At 47.1% G+C, this 18,822-nt stretch overlaps 1 protein-coding gene across 1 annotated transcript in view; it reads left to right on the top strand.

Moving 5' to 3' along the window:
• kcnh4 (potassium channel, voltage gated eag related subfamily H, member 4) overlaps positions 1-18,822 on the top strand; it is a 115,261-nt gene that overhangs the window by 63,677 nt on the left and 32,762 nt on the right. Inside the window, exons 2-5 of the mRNA XM_002942318.3 lie at positions 7,630-7,863; positions 8,552-8,683; positions 8,774-8,901; positions 12,739-12,982. Coding sequence (XP_002942364.2) covers positions 7,630-7,863; positions 8,552-8,683; positions 8,774-8,901; positions 12,739-12,982 — 738 coding nt within the window. The remainder of the gene's footprint in view (positions 1-7,629; positions 7,864-8,551; positions 8,684-8,773; positions 8,902-12,738; positions 12,983-18,822) is intronic.

The following is an 18,822-nucleotide window of genomic DNA, read 5'->3' on the forward strand; positions in this document are numbered from 1 at the left end:
AATACTCTTGAACCCCCCTCCTCCTTGAGGGAGTCCATTTCCCAAGGTGATCCCACCTTGGATTTTCCTCCACCAACGGGTGGGCACTTGGATCAGTCCTTCTTGACTGACAGGACCCTCCCGGGTCAACTCAAAAGCTCCCCTCCGGGAATTTGAACAGAAGCAGCACTTGCCTCCCAACCAGCCGGTTGGCTGCAGTGTGGGTATTCCTCACCCACCCCCAACAGTTCCTTCTTGGAAAAGGACAAGTCCCTCCTGAGGGGCACACCAAAACCGTAGGTGTCACTTACCCCTTAAACGCAGTTCCCTCTTTTGGGATTTAACATGCCCCCTGGGCCTTTACACCATGTTGGGGAAGCGCATCTTCAAGGTTTGGAAGTATGATGGGGGTGCACAAAATGGGAGTGTGGCCCTCTGTACCACTTCCTCACTGGGTCGGGCCTCCCCTCTACGGGTCTCATCTCTCAGGGGCCCCATCCAACCCTTATGGCCACACTGCGGACACCTCCCCGTGGCTTGGTTAAACGCCTGGTAGGCCTCGGCGCCGCACTCTCCACACAAGGGCACCATGGTAGGGTCACCCTGCGACATTGTCTTTTTAGCAAACGACCCCAGCCAAACATACCGGAATCCAGAGTCATATGCGATCCGGTTTTGTTGCTGGTTTGGTAGGGACCCAAGGCCCGCGCTACCGCTTTCACTTGGTGCAGACATGTCCAGTGTGTAATGCAGCAGCCAGTCACTCACGCGACTCCCACTAGACACAGGACTGGAATCTCCCAAAATGGCCGCCATGATGTCACTCGCGAAGCCGCGCCCCTTATTCTTGGTGCACTTTTTGGTGGTTCCCGATTGGAACAGGCAATCTCACGTGATGTTTACTAGGTAGCTCAGTCCAACACCTCCCCCTACACGCCTCAAGTCTCGCGTGGTTTCCTGAACACTTGGCGCCAAAACCCCTGCGTTCCAACTGGCTGGGAGCCTCTGCCCTAGCTCAGTTTCGCGCCAGATCCCCTGGCTGGGATGCGGTTCAGGGTGGCCCAAATTTAGTACGGATGGAGGGGAGGGTTCACAGTCCACTAGGCCTCAGGTGCTTTAGGGCCTTTTCTACTAAGCAGCTCCTGCTCACAATCTCAGCAGTGCCTCCAAATGTAGCCCACTTATTAAACGTTGTGGCACTACCTGCTGATATTTCACTGGTTGGCGCTTCCAGGAGTCCTGAGCCCCGCTTACTATGGGGGAAGCAGGGAATTCTTTAATAATGGCGTGCCTCCACCCAGGTCTCTGCTATGGGAGAACCACAACTCCCACCCTGGGAACTGATGTAGTGTATTAACCCCTCAATAGGATCCACTGGCTGCAGGCTGATTTGCCCCTCCCTGGAGTAACTCCTTACCAGTTGTAGTGGTCCTGGGTACACACACACGGAATACAGCAGATTGCAATTGAACAGATTGAGCTTTATTGGGCAGACCTCTCCAGGAGTGTATTCTCAGACAGTCAGGGTACATCCACCAATTACATCATAGCACAAGGCCCTAGCTCAAAGGTACCCAGGGTACTCACGCCAGAATGATCTCCTCTAGGAGGTTCCTCCGGTACTACGCGCCAGGAGACCCTATCTTAGGGCTCTCCCCGGTACCACACGTCAAGCAAACTCTCCACAGAGACTCACCCCCGGTACTACACCTGACCTACTCTTTAGCAGGATCCTACTTTCTCTTGGAGACTATTTCTCCCTTACCTACACACTTGTGTACCCTAACTTCCAGCTGATGTAATGCTGGTTGGATCCTAATCCTCTACACTCCTGGAGGGGCAGAGCGGCCCATTCTTACCTACATGCTGTCTACATGACACTCCTAAAGTGTCCTATTACAGAATGCTACTAACTAACTCACAGGGGAGCTCCTCTCTTGAGAGGCTCCCAACTTAAGATGGCTCCCAGCACATGGCTGTTTCCCTTATATGGGCCTATGCACCACCCTGTGGACATAACCCGAACTGCGGGGTTACGCCCCATTAACTATAGATATACCAGGCTATACCCATTGTACATTAACCATTACCCTCCCGGGGCCTATCCTAGGGGTATCCATCCTGTGGGGCCCATTTTAGCAAACCCCTACATATTATAACATTTGTCCTCCCTGTGTGTAATTTTGTATATTGTAAGATTGTACAGCTTGTGGCGCTTTATAAATAAGGTTATACATACATACATACCCTATAGAGCAGGGGGCTGGTTGTAGAACAGACAGGTTGAGCAAAAAGGAATAGAAAATGGAGCCTCTGTCTATACTGTCCAATTGCATGCTGGGTATTGTAGTTTTATATTAATCCCAGCTGTAGGCTAATTGTTAGATACAAACTACATTACCCAGCATGCAGTGGAACAGGCACACTAGGGGGGAAAAAAAAACTTTGGCTTGTTTCCAAATTACAAACCTGCCAAAAAATAACCCAAAACTGTACCTTGGCAGGTTTGTACTTTGGAAACCCACTTGGGCTTTAAAATAGTAGCCCAATTTGGCGGAAAAATTGCCAATCTGGCAACCCTACCCACAATAACTTCCTACTTCCTTGCCAGAGCTCCATTCAGCCACTCCCCTTTTCCCTCAGGCAGTGACACAAACACAACAGCTGCATGGCTGCCCTCAGCCTGATTACTCACAAAATGTATTATTCTCCCCATCTGATGGGTCTAGTAGAACATCTGGAAGATATATATGCCTTCCATAACTGGATGTGTGTGTATAAATACACCTTTTCTATACGTAATGGATAGTGATAGTGATACCACACAGGAGGGCGCTAATTGTCGTTAATTGTCGCACATTGATTCGCGCATTGATTCGCACATGATTCACAAACACTTAGACGCGCTAAATATCGCATTAGGCTGTGCGAAAATGAACACCTGCTTGGGCCAGGAGGTAATTATAGAAAAGTACAGTATGGGGTATATTTATCATGCTGTGTAAAAAGTGGAGTAAAACATTACTGGTGATGTTGCCCAGGGCAACCAATGGGCAATTAGATTTTAACAGCTAGAAAATGAAAGCAAAGCATCTGATTGGCTGCTTTGAGCAACATCACCGGTGATGTTTTACTCCACTTTTTACCCGGCATGATAAATATACCCATTAATGAGCATTTGGAAACACAAAATGGACTTTGCAGTGGGATTTATTCAGTCTGTGTTGGCCCCAGAGTGATGCAGCCGCCAGTTTGCAGGGAAATGGGCATTTTCAGTACAGTAATTTTCCGCAAGTATTGGCATGTATGGCTAACATGGCGTGCGTTTATTCGCACGACTATTTCAATGCGGCTACTATTTATACACGGCTACTATTTATACGCGGCGACTATAAGCGGCGACTATTTATACGCGGCGACTATAAGCGGCGACTATTTATACGCGGCGACTATAAGCGGCGACTATTTATACGCGGCGACTATTTATACGCGGCTACTATTTATACGCGGCTACTATTTATACGCGGCGACTATTTATACGCGGCGACTATTTATACGCGGCGACTATTTATACGCGGCTACTATTTATACGCGGCGACTATTTATACGCGGCGACTATTTATACGCGGCTACTATTTATACGCGGCGACTATTTATACGCGGCGACTATTTATACGCGGCGACTATTTATACACGGCTACTATTTATACACGGCTACTATTTATACGCGGCGACTATTTATACGCGGCGACTATACGCGGCTACTATTTATACGCGGCTACTATTTATACGCGGCTACTATTTATACGCGGCGACTATTTATACGCGGCTACTATTTATACGCGGCTACTATTTATACGCGGCTACTATTTATAGGCGGCTACTATTTATACGCTGCGACTATTTATACGCGGCGACTATTTATACGCGGCTACTATTTATACGCGGCTACTATTTATACGCGGCTACTATTTATACGCGGCTACTATTTATATGCGGTTACTATTTATATGCGGCGACTATTTATACACAGTGACTATTTATACGCGGGGCGTTGATCAGCGCATGTACTATCAAATACTGCACGAAAATAGTCTTCGCAACTAAAATAACGCATGCAGCATTGCGTGCAAATTAACGCAAGTATGCACACGTTTTAACGCACTTTAGTGAATCGGCCCTAGGGATTTTCCATATATGCCCTGTTCCATATAGCATATACAAACAAAACAAACTATAGTTTATCAGATGCCAAACTGCCAATTCATTCCCATCCACTCCATTTCCTTAAGCACAACATCGGCCTGTCAGTGCTTTACGTCATCACCATTGTCAGTAAGACTGGCGGCACTGGTGGCAAAATTAGAGATAAAAATCCTGTAAAATAGCCTTGGTTCTTGGCCAGTCTGTGCTAAAGATGACTAAGTCATCCAGATAAACAGAATCATATTTACATTGGGGTTTAAATATTGTTGGTTATTAACTGCTGGAGAGTAGCTGGGGCGCCTTCCTGAAATAGCCCATCGGGTAGGAAAAAAAAGTGTGTTATATCAGCTAATGGCATTTGCCTTTACAAAAGCATATGGGTTTATGTGGTAAAAGAAGGTAGCTTTGGTTACTATGAAGTTCTGCATCTGGGCAAACTTTCAGCCTTTTATAACATATTGGGAATAGACTGCTGCCTGGCTTTGAAAAAAGGAACAATGGGGCTAGAACATTCTCCGCAGGACTCTGATCCCCCGGTATTCTATCTATAGAGTTCATGCTTATCTTTACTCCAGGGTCCATCACAATGTCGTGTTTTATGACTGAGGTTTGCCCTGGTAAATCTGAAAACACGTTCCTATTCTGCTGGATTCTCCTACATCTGACGAGGCAGCAGGGTGTCAGCATTTTTTACCTATGGAGCTGTTCTGCTTGTTCTTTTCCTTGGGGACTTTACAGCAGTGAGAGACTGTCTATCTTTAAAAGGCTAAATCAGATTTATATGTCATGCTGTATTTGGTAGGATTTTCTTTTTTTTTTTTTTGCACCCTGTAGTTTCCTTCTACTACCCATTCTACAATCTCACAGGGGCCTTGCCAAGAATTTACTTACTGTAGTTGGAACAAGGCACATTGTTCTGTTCCCACAATAAAAGGTTAAGGACTGGGCCTGTAATGGGTCTGTAGGGCAATGTGCTGCCTTATGAACTGGCTTTTGACCACCTGCGAATCAGGGTTAAGCAATTTCATTGGCCTAGGTCAGTGTCGGACTAGGAACCCAGGGGCCCACCAGAAAACCTTAGATCCTAGGCCCACTTTCCAAAATATTTTTACTTCTTTCCCTGCCCAACCTCTTTATTCTTCTAGTCCCTTTTATTTACATGCTAGCATCTATTCTTCCATCTATTTTGCCTCTTTCTTCCAATTCACAAGTAGGGAATGACCATGAAACAGGCCAAATGGTCTGGAGTAGGAGGGCCCACCGGGAGTTTTCCTGGTATCCTGGTGGGCCAGTCCAACACTGGCCTAGGTCATGAATCAGTCCTGACTTTTGGGGTATCTTTTCACACCTTTCTTTTGGGGGGGGGGTATCTTCCCAGCAAAGGTCTTACCTGGGTCCTTAAAGAAGGTCTTCCACTTGACTAGCAGCCACTAGAGTCAGCTTAGCCCGCAAAGTTTTGCACCTGAGCCAGCAGAGTGTGCCCAATCCTCTCAAGGACCCTTTAGTTAATCTGTGCTGAAATTTACACCTCTGGTTAAGGCCATCTCCTGACAAGGTGTATTGGGTCATACATCTGCGACCCTCAATTCTGTCCATATTAAATACCTAGGAATGTACACGTTGCAACCTCTCAACCATGATAACTTCCACATAGGTTATAATTTCCACGCTTTTAGTATTGTTGAGGCTCCATGCTATGCACAAAGTGCAATTCCACCTACTGATCAGTCTCTTGCACTGCTGTTTACTCAGATATACTCATCCTTCATCTGTCTTTTAAAATAAGGCTTATACTCTTTTTCATCTTTCTGCCAAGGCACAAATCTGTATTGGAATCTGTTGGTTTGTCCTTTTTGGAACACCGTCCCTTTAAGAACACCATTTGTTGGGAAATCGCTCCCATGTCAGTAGCAGCAGCCCCTTTTCCGTAGCTAGGGGACAGTGACCCAAGTAAAAGTTTAAACTGGTCTTGTTTTATTCACAGATTATTGCGTAGAACATATGAAGTCTGATCCCAAGGTCGACTGAACAACTGGAAATCTTTATAACTGCGATTTTCCCTTTAAAAGTAGCTCCAGTCAATATTAGGCCAAAGAAATCCAACACAATAGCTGTTGCAATTGCACTCACAGTGTTTTGTGATTCCTTCTGCTCCCCAAGCAGCAGCAGCAGCTGGCACACCTCACCCCCAGGTCAGAGAGACTTAGCAGCTAGAAACCAATCCATTTAAAAGAAGAGACAGCTGAGGCTAATGTGCCTAGCCAACTGCTGGGAAGCCCAGTCTGGCCCACGCGATAGGGAATATCCACCCTACCTTCTGTACTGGAATCCCAGTGAAACCAGCACCAGACCAGGTTTTACTTTTAAGCAAATAGCTAAAGAACTAGTTATCCTTTACCAAACAACATTTGCTAGTTTAACCCTTTCACTTGTAGGTAAGAGAACCATGGGTCCAAAAACCTTCCCACAATGGCATTTCCTGATTTCCTACTATATGTATATATATACTATATATATATATATATATACAATATATCCATTAGTGCTGTTGAAAAAAATGCCCAAGCGGAGTGAGCTAGGAACTGGGGAACAACAGGGCCATGACAGGGCTAGGAAGGAGGGAACCAGAGGAGTGTGTTAGGAATTATGGGACTTGTAGTTTGCTGGGTTGCCTGTTAGGAAGGGTGGAGACAAAAGGGGTTAAATGAGGAAGGAAGTTTTTATGTAATAAACCATAAAATAAGCTTTTCTCATAAAACTAAATCTGGCCTGTACTTTCTTCTTGTAATGTCTACATCCGGGATCCTCAAACTAAGGCCCGCAGGCCGGATACGGCCCCCCAAGGTTATTTACCCGGCCCCTGCTGCGTCCTCACCCCTGGCTACTACCTGTCTGCCTCAGCTTGATCCTCAACCCAGCTGGGGCAGATAGGTAGTAGCCAGGGGGGGGGGGCTGTAGTTTGAGGAATGACTATAGTCTGGCCCCCCAACAGTCTGAGGGACCATGAACTGGCCCCCTGTTTAAAAAGTTTGAGGACCCCCAGTCTACATGACGATGCTAATATCAAATGCTTATGGCGTCTTCCTGCCGGAGCACCGTGATCAGCTGGAATCAAGGGCTAGCTCTGTGACTAGGGTGGCTAGTGTGACTAATTAGCAATGTATTTAGATGCTGCATGGCTGCACATAAAAAGGTAGTACCTCTTGTTTTTATGCAACCAAAACTTGCCTCCAACACTCAAAATTAGTACCTGCTTTGGGGCCACTGGGAGCAACATCCAAGGGGTTGGTGGGTAACATGTTGCTCCTGAGCCCTGTTCTAGAACATACGGAAAGGTGACTTAAAGTTGAACTACCCTTTTAGGTTTCATTGTTAAGTATATCATCCCTTTAAAAGAATCCTCAACGACAGTAAGTGACCAAGATATATCTTTCTCGTCCACAGACAGCAACTTTCTGCTGGCTAATGCCCAAGTGCACCATGGCTTTCCCATCGTTTACTGCTCCGATGGATTCTGTGATCTCACAGGCTTTGGCCGGACGGAGGTTATGCAGAAGAACTGTACCTGCCGATTCCTGTACGGAGTGGAGACCAGCGAGAATGTTATTCAAGACATCGAAAGGGTGCTGGATGAGAAGCAAGAATACCAGGCGGAAGTCTGCCTCTATAAGAAAGATGGTGGGTGCACGTAATCTCCTCCTTGTGTGTCAGTTGTGATCAACCTGTTCAGTGTTGTAGCTTCCGTCTCTCAAGCATTAAAAGAGAAGGAAAGACTAAATCACTCCTTTTTTTTTTTTTGCATGTTTTGGATCTGAAACTGTTATCAAATTCTGGACAATAGATGGTGGGTCATGGAGAACACTGTAAATGGTGTTGGTCATTAAGCTTCTATGGTGTTGATGTATGATAATCTTCTCTATGGTAGAACACAAGGCGGTTGTAGCCAGGGTTGGAATGGGGGGTGCAGGGCCCACTGGGAATGTTGCCTTAGGGGCCCCTGCACCCCCCAAGAAGCCCCTGCAGCAGCCTTCACACCCCTTCCCCCACAAGGGCCCCCACCACCCAGTCCCCCGAGTGTGTGTAATTTAAACTTACCTTTAGTGCGTTGGGGGTGGGAGACCAGTGATTCGAGCCAGCAGGGATTGGGTCAGGGCCAATGGGGCCCACCGGGCTTTTTTTCCAGTGCCCCAGCTGCCCAGTCCGACCCTGTTTGTAGCATATAATGTTGGATTTTTGGTAGTGTAAGAGGTATAAGGTTATCATGCACCCCATATGTGCAACAGTAGGGGTTTTGGGATTGCAACAGGGTTTATAAGAAAGCAGCCATATGGCCTTCATGGTACTGATACCATTCCTCTTTATGTAGCAAATCTTTTCTGGTGTCAGCTGGATATTGTGCCCATCAAGAATGAGAAGGGAGAGGTTGTCCTGTTCTTGTTCTCCTTCAAAGACACAACAGAGATCAGAATGCGCATGCAGTACAGTGACAAGAAGGAAGGTGGGTTTGATAAAGAGGATTGACTGTTACCGTTTTCCTGAGCTATATATACACCGTATCATCTCATGTCACTCTCCCTTTATTGTCTAGAGAAACACAAGAATAGGCGCTCTGGTTCATCACACTTCAGGTCATCAAGAAGACAAAGCAGGACCATGATGTGCCAGATGTCAGGCCAAGTAGCTGGGAGAAACAAGAGTGACCTTAAACTCAATAGTGTAAGCAGCGGTCCTACTCAAGGTTTGGCGTTATCTCTGGCCAAGATATACCGTATCAGTAGGCAATTCTTACATTCAATTTATTTTCCTTAATTAGAAAATGCGTGGAAGTGATGTTTATTGTGCAAAGGGAACATTACTTCTCTGTGCATGTATGTATATCTCTGTTAGAGGAGAACTAAAGCCTAACTGAAGAGGTAAGGCAGAAATGTTCTACATTTTGGGTTACTGCACCAGCCCAAGGCACCCCCAGCCCTTTAGCAGGGAAGATCTGTGCCCCCAAAGATGCCCCAGTAGCCCCCCCATCTTCTTTTCTGCTGATTCCCAGCACATACTCTGTGCTGCTGGCACTTACCTGAGCTTAGGGACCCACTCACTATATACAGTATATACAGAATATAAATGTCATGATATAAAGCTGATTATTAATTTACTCTGATTTACATTACAACCCTGAAACCGGTGCAGTCAGAATTTAATAATCAGCCCTGTACCATCAGTATATAAGACAAGTCAGCATGATTTTCTGCTTGATCATTTGCAACGACCCCTAAGCCCAGCTTCTCATCTGCTGCCCGGAGCCCACTGAGCATGTGCGGTGTCACAGACTCTTTACAAGATGGTGACACCCTGTGACAAGTTTCAAATTGTGGTTTATTGCTGCTATTGAGATGCTGAAACTTTAGGCTGGTACAGTAAGTCCAGTATATAAAATATGGTATTTTTAGCCATATTCATTTTTAGTGATCAAGTGAGGTGCAGAGGAATGAAGGCCTTAGAAGAAATTATTATTTGTTTACTTGATAAGGAAAATCATATCTATTGTGTACTAACAGTAAATATAATCCAGGGTTGCCATCTTCTGTCTTTGGCAACTCCGGGCAGGGGGTGGGTTGGTGATGTCACAGGGGTGGGACAGACAACGTCATGGGTGGGGCTGGTGACATAAGGGCGGGGTGATTGGCGATTGGCTTTATATCAGTAAATATTGCCCCTGAGCCGCCATTTTGTGCTGGGCTGTGTGCTCCCTCAGAGATCACCTGAAAGGAAATAATGCAGCTCTAAAGGCCCCCATACACGGCCGATAGAAGCTGCCGATATGGGTCCCTTGGGCCGACTCGGCAGCTTATCTGCCCATGTAGGGGCAGAAACGAGCGGGCTGGCCGACCGATATCTGGCCCGAAATTGGGCAGATATCGATCGGCCAGGTTAGAAAATCCAGTCGGATCGGGGACCGCATCGGCTCGTTGATGCGGTCCCCGAACCGACTACCTCATTGCCGCCTACATAATCCGGTCGTTTGGCCCCAGGGCCCAACGATCGGATTATTTTTTTTTTTTAACTTCAAGCTCCCCGATATCGCCCACCCGTAGGTGGGGATATCGGGGGAAGATCCGCTCGCTTGGCGATCTCGTCAAGCGAGCGGATCTTATCGTGTATGGGGACCTTTACTGTAACAGAAAGTAGTTTGGGAGTAAAAGACCTTTGCCCATTCATTGGCTGAAGGGGCCTAGCATGTATGTGTGCCCTTGGTTTGTTTGTGTGCACTGTGAATCCTATGATCCCAGGGGGCGGCATTTAGTGCTTAAAATGGCAATTTTCTATTTAGGATTACCCAATGGCACATACTATAATGGTTTATGTAGACAAAGCAGGGTTTTACATATGATCTGTTTTCTGCAATTTATTTTTATAGAGACCTACATTGTTTGGGGGGGGGGTATAGTTTTGCTTAAAATATAAATCTCAAGAAGTGATAATATAAAGACATGGCTGTGAGGGTTTTTAGACAGTTTAATTACGGCACACTGGAGTTCGTTATATTTCTGTGTTTGTTGTATTCTCTAGGTAACTATTGGAAGACTTTGTTTGTTCTAGAAGGATGGGGTGTATTTGGTGGTGGTGCTCAGGTGCTGCTGCGAGGTTATAATGAACACAATAATAGTTTCTGCCTCCCAGTTATTCTCAGGTGGTGCTGGGAAACAACACGCTGAATGCGTGACCATTATTACACGGTTGTGTTAGTGCAGGCAGAAAAATAACCTCATCATTCTACGTATATATGTCTTTTTTTATTGTAATGTGTTTAATATCTGCCGGCACAGAGTGGGTTAAACATGGTAATCCGTTAATGCCCCACGAATGCCTTCAACATCAATTGAGGCTGGCACAGAGATAGATGCAATTCCTAAACACCAGATGTTCTATTTGCCATGCCTTCCTAAACAACCTTGCCGAGATTTTATCCGACTCTCCATTAACCTCTGTGTTGTAATCTGGTCCTGCCGTCCAGATAAGGGGGCCCTGGGCCGCTCCACGTGGGAAAGGTTCTGTCCCTTGGATCAAAGGAGATGCACTTAGAAAATCAGTGCAGCTTTAATCAGATCAGAGGAGAACGTGTAAGAGATAAGCGGGATTATGCTCAGTTACTCCATGGCCGGGATCAAAGGAGCAATCTGATTGGATGCTAGGGGAAACCACGTTAGATTTTTGCTAGAAATGTGACCGGATTTGGTTAACTTTAGAAAGCATAGTCTGTACATAATTCCAGGAGAACAAAGTTCTAACTATAAATAAATATATATACAGGTATAGGACACAGGTACATACAGGGTATTACAGATAAGGAGTCTCCATACCTTAAGTCTACTAAAAAATTATGAAAACATTAATTAAACCCAATAGGATTGTTTTGCCCTCAATAAGGAGTAATTATATCTTAGTTGGGATCAAGTACAGGTACTGTTTTATTATTACAGAGAAAAGGGAATCATTTAACCATGAAATAAACCCAATAGGGCTGTTCTGCCCCAATAAGGGGTAATTATATCTTAGTTGGGATCAAGTACAGGTACTGTTTTATTATTACAGAGAAAAGGGAATCATTTAACCATTAAATAAACCCAATAGGGCTGTTCTGCCCCCAATAAGGGGTAATTATATCTTAGTTGGGATCAAGTACAAGTTTCTGTTTTATTATTACAATGAAAAAGGGAATCAGTTATAAAAATTGGAATTATTTGATTAAAATGGAGTCTATATGAGACAGGCTTCCTGTAATTTTCTAGGAAAAGAGTGGATGAAAAATAGTTTGGAGAGTGGGCCCATGGTCTAGGGTTTTCTGGTGGGCCTCTGGTACCCAGTCCGACACTGGTTCCAAAGACATTACATCGTTCAGTTGGGTATAAAGTTTGCAGATTACTGGAAAAGGTAGGACAGGGGTGATTCTGTTCCCTGAGGCAGTTCTTCTAATACCGATAGCAGAGGTTGAGGGGGAGGCCACATCGGTGTGCAAAAAGCACTCTCTGCACTAGAAAAGCTGACATTTGGATTGAAAAATTGGAATTTCTACTCTTACAAGTTACCAGGGTCGGCTTTTTGCTTGCCTCAAGGCAGTAGCCCCCTGAGGTAGGGACATTTCTAGCAGCACTGCGTTTGTTGCATTTTTAATGCCTTTATATGCAAGGTAAGTCAGAGGAAGCAGACCCTGCAGTTGTGAGGGCCCAGGGGTGAAGAGGGCCCAGAAGGCCCCAAATAATGAGCAAACATGGTAAAATAAGACAAACTAAACCCCCCAGATATTTGTCTGTCTCATTAAATTTGCTGTGGGCCCAGTAACATCCAGTTACACCACTGGGAGTCTGCTTTCAGTCTCTTCTGACCATATATTCTTTCATTAGATCAAGTCATGGAGGAAGAGCAGCCAACAGCACAGCTGAACATTACACCAGTATATTCTCTCTTTACTTTGTATTATCATCAAGCACTGACATTGCATTAATCCCTCCACTTGACTACGTTGCTGTCCTTACTCTTCAATTCTCTTTCTTTCTGCAGAACCTCTTAGACAACAAGCCATCCCTGCCTGAATACAAAGTAGCCTCTGCTGAAAAACCCCGCTTCATTCTCCTCCATTATAGCATCTTCAAAGCACTGTGGGACTGGCTCATCCTATTAGCCACCTTCTACGTGGCCGTCACTGTCCCTTACAACGTTTGCTTCACTGGCCACGATGACAGTGTTTCTGCGGCTCGTAGCACCATCGTCAGTGACATTGCAGTTGAAATGCTCTTTATTATAGGTAAGCAACATTTCACTATACAGACTGCCAAACTGAAGGGCAGAAGTCCAGTTCATCTAATGGTACAACAAGTCAAACACTCCCTTTATTCCCTCACCTTTCCCATTGCCTTTAGTTCATTTTATTTGTTGTTCAATGGTTTAAATTAGTGATACCCAACCAGTGGCCCAGGGGCAACATGTTACCCACCAACCCCTTGGATGTTGCTCCCAGTGGCCTCAAAGCAGGTGTTTATTTTTGAATTTCTGGCTTGGAGGCAAACTTTAGTAGCATTACAACCATGTGTACTGCCAAACAGAGCCTCCTGTAGGCTACTAGTCCACTTAGGGGCTACGAATAGCCAATCACAGCCCATATTGTGCACCCCTAGGAACGTTTTGCTTGCTTCTGTTGTTCTCCAACTCTTTTTACATTTGAATGTGGCTCACAAGTAAAAAAAAGTTGGGCCCCCCGGGTTAAGGGGTCGACATTGTCTGTGGAAATATAATAAAAAGAAACTTGGGAACCTAGGTAATGGCAAGTTGTCCAAGCCTCCTCACAGTATTTTTTGCTGGGAATTACTACATAAAGGTCCCCTATATTCTCAGAATTTCCTGTTTAGTACAGGGGGATAACAGGGCTGACATAGATTTTAGTTTTAGGTCCTCTGCACTTACTCCCTAAACTCAGTCCCTTTGTGAAATGTAGATGAGTGTAGGACAGGCCAGACCGGGGGTGAGTGAGTGTAGGACTGGCCAGACCGGGGGTGAGTGAGTGTAGGACTGGCCAGACCGGGGGTGAGTGAGTGTAGGACAGGCCAGACCGGGGGTGAGTGAGTGTAGGACTGGCCAGACCAGGGGTGAGAGAGTGTAGGACAGGCCAGACCGGGGGTGAGAGAGTGTAGGACAGGCCAGACCGGGGGTGAGTGAGGGTAGGACAGGCCAGACCGGGGGTGAGTGAGGGTAGGACAGGCCAGACCGGGGGTGAGAGAGTGTAGGACAGGCCAGACCGGGGGTGAGTGAGTGTAGGACAGGCCAGACCGGGGGTGAGTGAGTGTAGGACTGGCCAGACCAGGGGTGAGAGAGTGTAGGACAGGCCAGACCGGGGGTGAGAGAGTGTAGGACAGGCCAGACCGGGGGTGAGAGAGTGTAGGACAGGCCAGACCGGGGGTGAGTGAGGGTAGGACAGGCCAGACCGGGGGTGAGAGAGTGTAGGACAGGCCAGACCGGGGGTGAGTGAGTGTAGGACAGGCCAGACCGGGGGTGAGAGAGTGTAGGACAGGCCAGACCGGGGGTGAGTGAGTGTAGGACTGACCAGACCGGGGGTGAGTGAGTGTAGGACAGGCCAGACCGGGGGTGAGAGAGTGTAGGACAGGCCAGACCGGGGGTGAGTGAGTGTAGGACTGGCCAGACCGGGGGTGAGTGAGTGTAGGACAGGCCAGACCGGGGGTGAGTGAGTGTAGGACAGGCCAGACCGGGGGTGAGTGAGTGTAGGACTGGCCAGACCGGGGGTGAGTGAGTGTAGGACAGGCCAGACCGGGGGTGAGAGAGTGTAGGACAGGCCAGACCGGGGGTGAGTGAGTGTAGGACAGGCCAGACCGGGGGTGAGAGAGTGTAGGACAGGCCAGACCGGGGGTGAGTGAGTGTAGGACTGACCAGACCGGGGGTGAGTGAGTGTAGGACAGGCCAGACCGGGAGTGAGTGAGTGTAGGACAGGCCAGACCAGGGGTGAGTGAGTGTAGGACTGGCCAGACCGGGGGTGAGTGAGTGTAGGACAGGCCAGACCGTGGGTTAGTGAGTGTAGGACTGGCCAGACCGGGGGTGAGTGAGTGTAGGACTGGCCAGACCGTGGGTGAGTGAGTGTAGGACTGGCCAGACCGGGGGTGAGTGAGTGTAGGACTGGCCAGACCGGGGGTGAGTGAGTGTAGGACAGGCCAGACCGGGGGTGAGTGAGTGTAGGACAGGCCAGACCGGGAGTGAGTGAGTGTAGGACTGGCCAGACTGGGAGTGAGTGAGTGTAGGACTGGCCAGACCGGGGGTGAGTGAGTGTAGGACTGGCCAGACTGGGAGTGAGTGAGTGCAGGACTGGCCAGACCAGGGGTGAGTGAGTGTAGGACAGGCCAGACCGGGGGTGAGTGTAGGACAGGCCAGACCGGGGGTGAGTGAGTGTAGGACAGGCCAGACCGGGGGTGAGTGAGTGTAGGACTGGCCAGACCGGGGGTGAGTGAGTGTAGGACAGGCCAGACCGGGGGTGAGTGAGTGTAGGACTGGCCAGACCAGGGGTGAGTGAGTGTAGGACAGGCCAGACCGGGGGTGAGTGAGTGTAGGGCCGGCCAGACCGGGGGTGAGTGTAGGACTGGAAAGACTGGGGGTGAGTGTGATGTAGTTGGCCAGCTTGAATATATTGGACAAACAATCCCTTTTTTGCTATTATTACAAAGTAGGCAGAGTAATATCTGTGTGTTTGCAAGGGAAGCATCTTTGTGGCACAAATAAGATATTTCTTAGTATTCAGCACTACCTGCTGATTGGTTGCTATAGGTAACCAGCTTTTATGACATTTTCCCCCTTGTTCTTATTGAAAAAACCTATAATATTTGTTTTATAGTGTAATATTAAGTTATTAAGTGTGTATGTCATCTCTTCTTTCCTGGGGGACCTGGATATATTGAGGCTGAAGATGTGATTCAGTGATGATAAATGTATGTTATTTGGGGGTTAGTATTTGTGTGTTTGCATTGGAGAAGATATTATTGAGCTTGTTACAATTACATTATATTCTGGCCAACGTTAAACCAGGAAAGATGAATTCTCAAGCCGAGTGAACTTTATACGCCCCATGGAATGCTCTGCAACTGGAGCATCATTATGGAATTCTTCTGCCAAGGTTCCCATAGGCAAATGCCAAGGGTACACTAACTCAATGCACCTTACAATGTGCTTCTTTTGTGTAATGGTTCATAGATGCAGGCCCAGACTGGCAATCTGTGGGTTCTGGCAAATACCAGATACCACTATTTATTGGGCTGCGGGGGCTGTTTGTGCCTCTGGGTACTGGGAATGCCAGGGGGGCTGTAAGGTGCCACAGACAGTCACTATTTATTGGGCTGGGGGGGGCTGTTTGTGCCTCTGGGTACTGGGAATGCCAGGGGGGCTGTAAGGTGCCACAGACAGTCACTATTTATTGGGCTGGGGGGGCTGTTTGTGCCTCTGGGTACTGGGAATGCCAGGGGGGCTGTAAGGTGCCACAGACAGTCACTATTTATTGGGCTGGGGGGGGGGCTGTTTGTGCCTCTGGGTACTGGGAATGCCAGGGGGGCTGTAAGGTGCCACAGACAGTCACTATTTATTGGGCTGGGGGGGGGCTGTTTGTGCCTCTGGGTACTGGGAATGCCAGGGGGGCTGTAAGGTGCCACAGACAGTCACTATTTATTGGGCTGGGGGGGGGCTGTTTGTGCCTCTGGGTACTGGGAATGCCAGGGGGGCTGTAAGGTGCCACAGACAGTCACTATTTATTGGGCTGGGGGGGGCTGTTTGTGCCTCTGGGTACTGGGAATGCCAGGGGGGCTGTAAGGTGCCACAGACAGTCACTATTTATTGGGCTGGGGGGGGCTGTTTGTGCCTCTGGGTACTGGGAATGCCAGGGGGGCTGTAAGGTGCCACAGACAGTCACTATTTATTGGGCTGGGGGGGGGCTGTTTTGTGCCTCTGGGTACTGGGAATGCCAGGGGGGCTGTAAGGTGCCACAGACAGTCACTATTTATTGGGCTGGGGGGGCGCTGTTTGTGCCTCTGGGTACTGGGAATGCCAGGGGGGCTGTAAGGTGCCACAGACAGTCACTATTTATTGGGCTGGGGGGGGGCTGTTTGTGCCTCTGGGTACTGGGAATGCCAGGGGGGCTGTAAGGTGCCACAGACAGTCACTATTTATTGGGCTGGGGGGGCTGTTTGTGCCTCTGGGTACTGGGAATGCCGGGGGGGCTGTAAGGTGCCACAGACAGTCACTATTTATTAGGCTGGGGGGCTGTTTGTGCCTCTGGGTACTGGGAATGCCGGGGGGGCTGTAATGTGCCACAGACAGTCACTATTTATTGGGCTGGGGGGGCTGTTTGTGCCTCTGGGTACTGGGAATGCCAGGGGGGGCTGTAAGGTGCCACAGACAGTCACTATTTATTGGGCTGGGGGGGCTGTTTGTGCCTCTGGGTACTGGGAATGCCAGGGGGGCTGTAAGGTGCCACAGACAGTCACTATTTATTGGGCTGGGGGGGCTGTTTGTGCCTCTGGGTACTGGGAATGCCAGGGGGGCTGTAAGGTGCCACAGACAGTCACTATTTATTGGGCTGGGGGGGGGCTGTTTGTGCCTCTGGGTACTGGGAATGCCAGGGGGGCTGTAAGGTGCCACAGACAGTCACTATTTATTGGGCTGGGGGGGGGCTGTTTGTGCCTCTGGGTACTGGGAATGCCAGCGCCTATTTTTAATCCCAGTCCTGACCTGCACAGATGGAAAATTAAAATTCCCATTCCCAAATAAATGGATTTAATACATAAGGGTATAGGGGAGTAGGAAAGAATATAGAGAGCGAGGGAAAGTAGTGAGAGGACATAGACATCCAAAAGGTAAGTAAAGAGAGAGAGATATATAGATTATCTCCAAAAATATATATTTTACAATAGCCTGTGTGTCTATATATCCAGCAGCCTGACACACCGCTCATTTTCCGCCTCTCACCAATCTATCTAGTCCCCATCTAGTCATAGAGCTACAAAGTCTCCAAGTGTTTCTCTTGGGAAATTAAACTAAATGATACACAGAAAGGTTTGTGTTTGGTATTTTAAAAACATATGAAATCCCAGACTAATATTAATCTGTTTTTTTATATGCCCTTGACTTGCATTTGTGAGTCTTTGTCTATGGGGAACTCCTGTTTTGCACTAACACAGAATTTTATCATTAGAATGGTGAGATAAATAGTAAAAAAAAATAGTTATTTCCATTAGCAACATTTATGTCTGAAGTGTCAGCTTCTACTCAATATAGACAATATAATATACTTATATTATAATAGACAATATAATTCCATAGTTTCCATAGTACCTATGGAATTTTTCCCAAATGAATGACTGTATTTCCTTCTGCCTTATTTAACAGTATATTATTGCCATGGGTATTGCAGCTGTGCATTGTGGGAACTCTCATAGCTTTGAAGCGTTGAACGCATTATGTTTGACATTGTGCATTGTGGGTTATGTAGTTCCTGCATGCTGTCTGTAAGCTGGGGAGAAGTTGTTACAATGTGTAACATCAGTGGTTTAGTCCCTCCTCCCCTGCCAGGATTTCAAATGATGCAGGAAGAGAAGAACAGTTTTGCAGCTGGATTTCAGCATATAAAAATGGTATTTATTCCTACTGTTTGAAGGAACAGATTACAGGGATAGGGATATTAGGGGTTTCTGTGCTGTGTGGGGCTCTTTAACACATTTTGGTTGGGAAGCCGGAGTTCCCCTTTAATAGTAAAACCATATAATAAACATTTATTAAACATAATTTATTAAACAAGCACATTTAATAAATCTTACCCCTTAAAGGTACATCCTGGAATTCACTGCTGGCCGTGTTATGCAGTCCCCCCATTCCCCCGGGACCAGAAGCCATTAAAAATGCACAAAGTAGCTGGGTTTCAGTGTAGTATTCAGGTTCATTCTGATAGAAAAACTTCTTGAGGCATGGCAGAAGGTCTTTTGTACAGTATTGTCATTTTGTAAGAAGAGCGACTCATATACAGTAGCTACATAATTGATATGTGTTTTTATGTTCTACACCTGCAATGCATTTTACATTTGAATAATATATTTTGCTGGCAGC

The sequence above is a fragment of the Xenopus tropicalis genome, chromosome 10 (genome assembly GCF_000004195.4).
Source record: "Xenopus tropicalis strain Nigerian chromosome 10, UCB_Xtro_10.0, whole genome shotgun sequence".
Classification (NCBI taxonomy): domain Eukaryota; kingdom Metazoa; phylum Chordata; class Amphibia; order Anura; family Pipidae; genus Xenopus; species Xenopus tropicalis.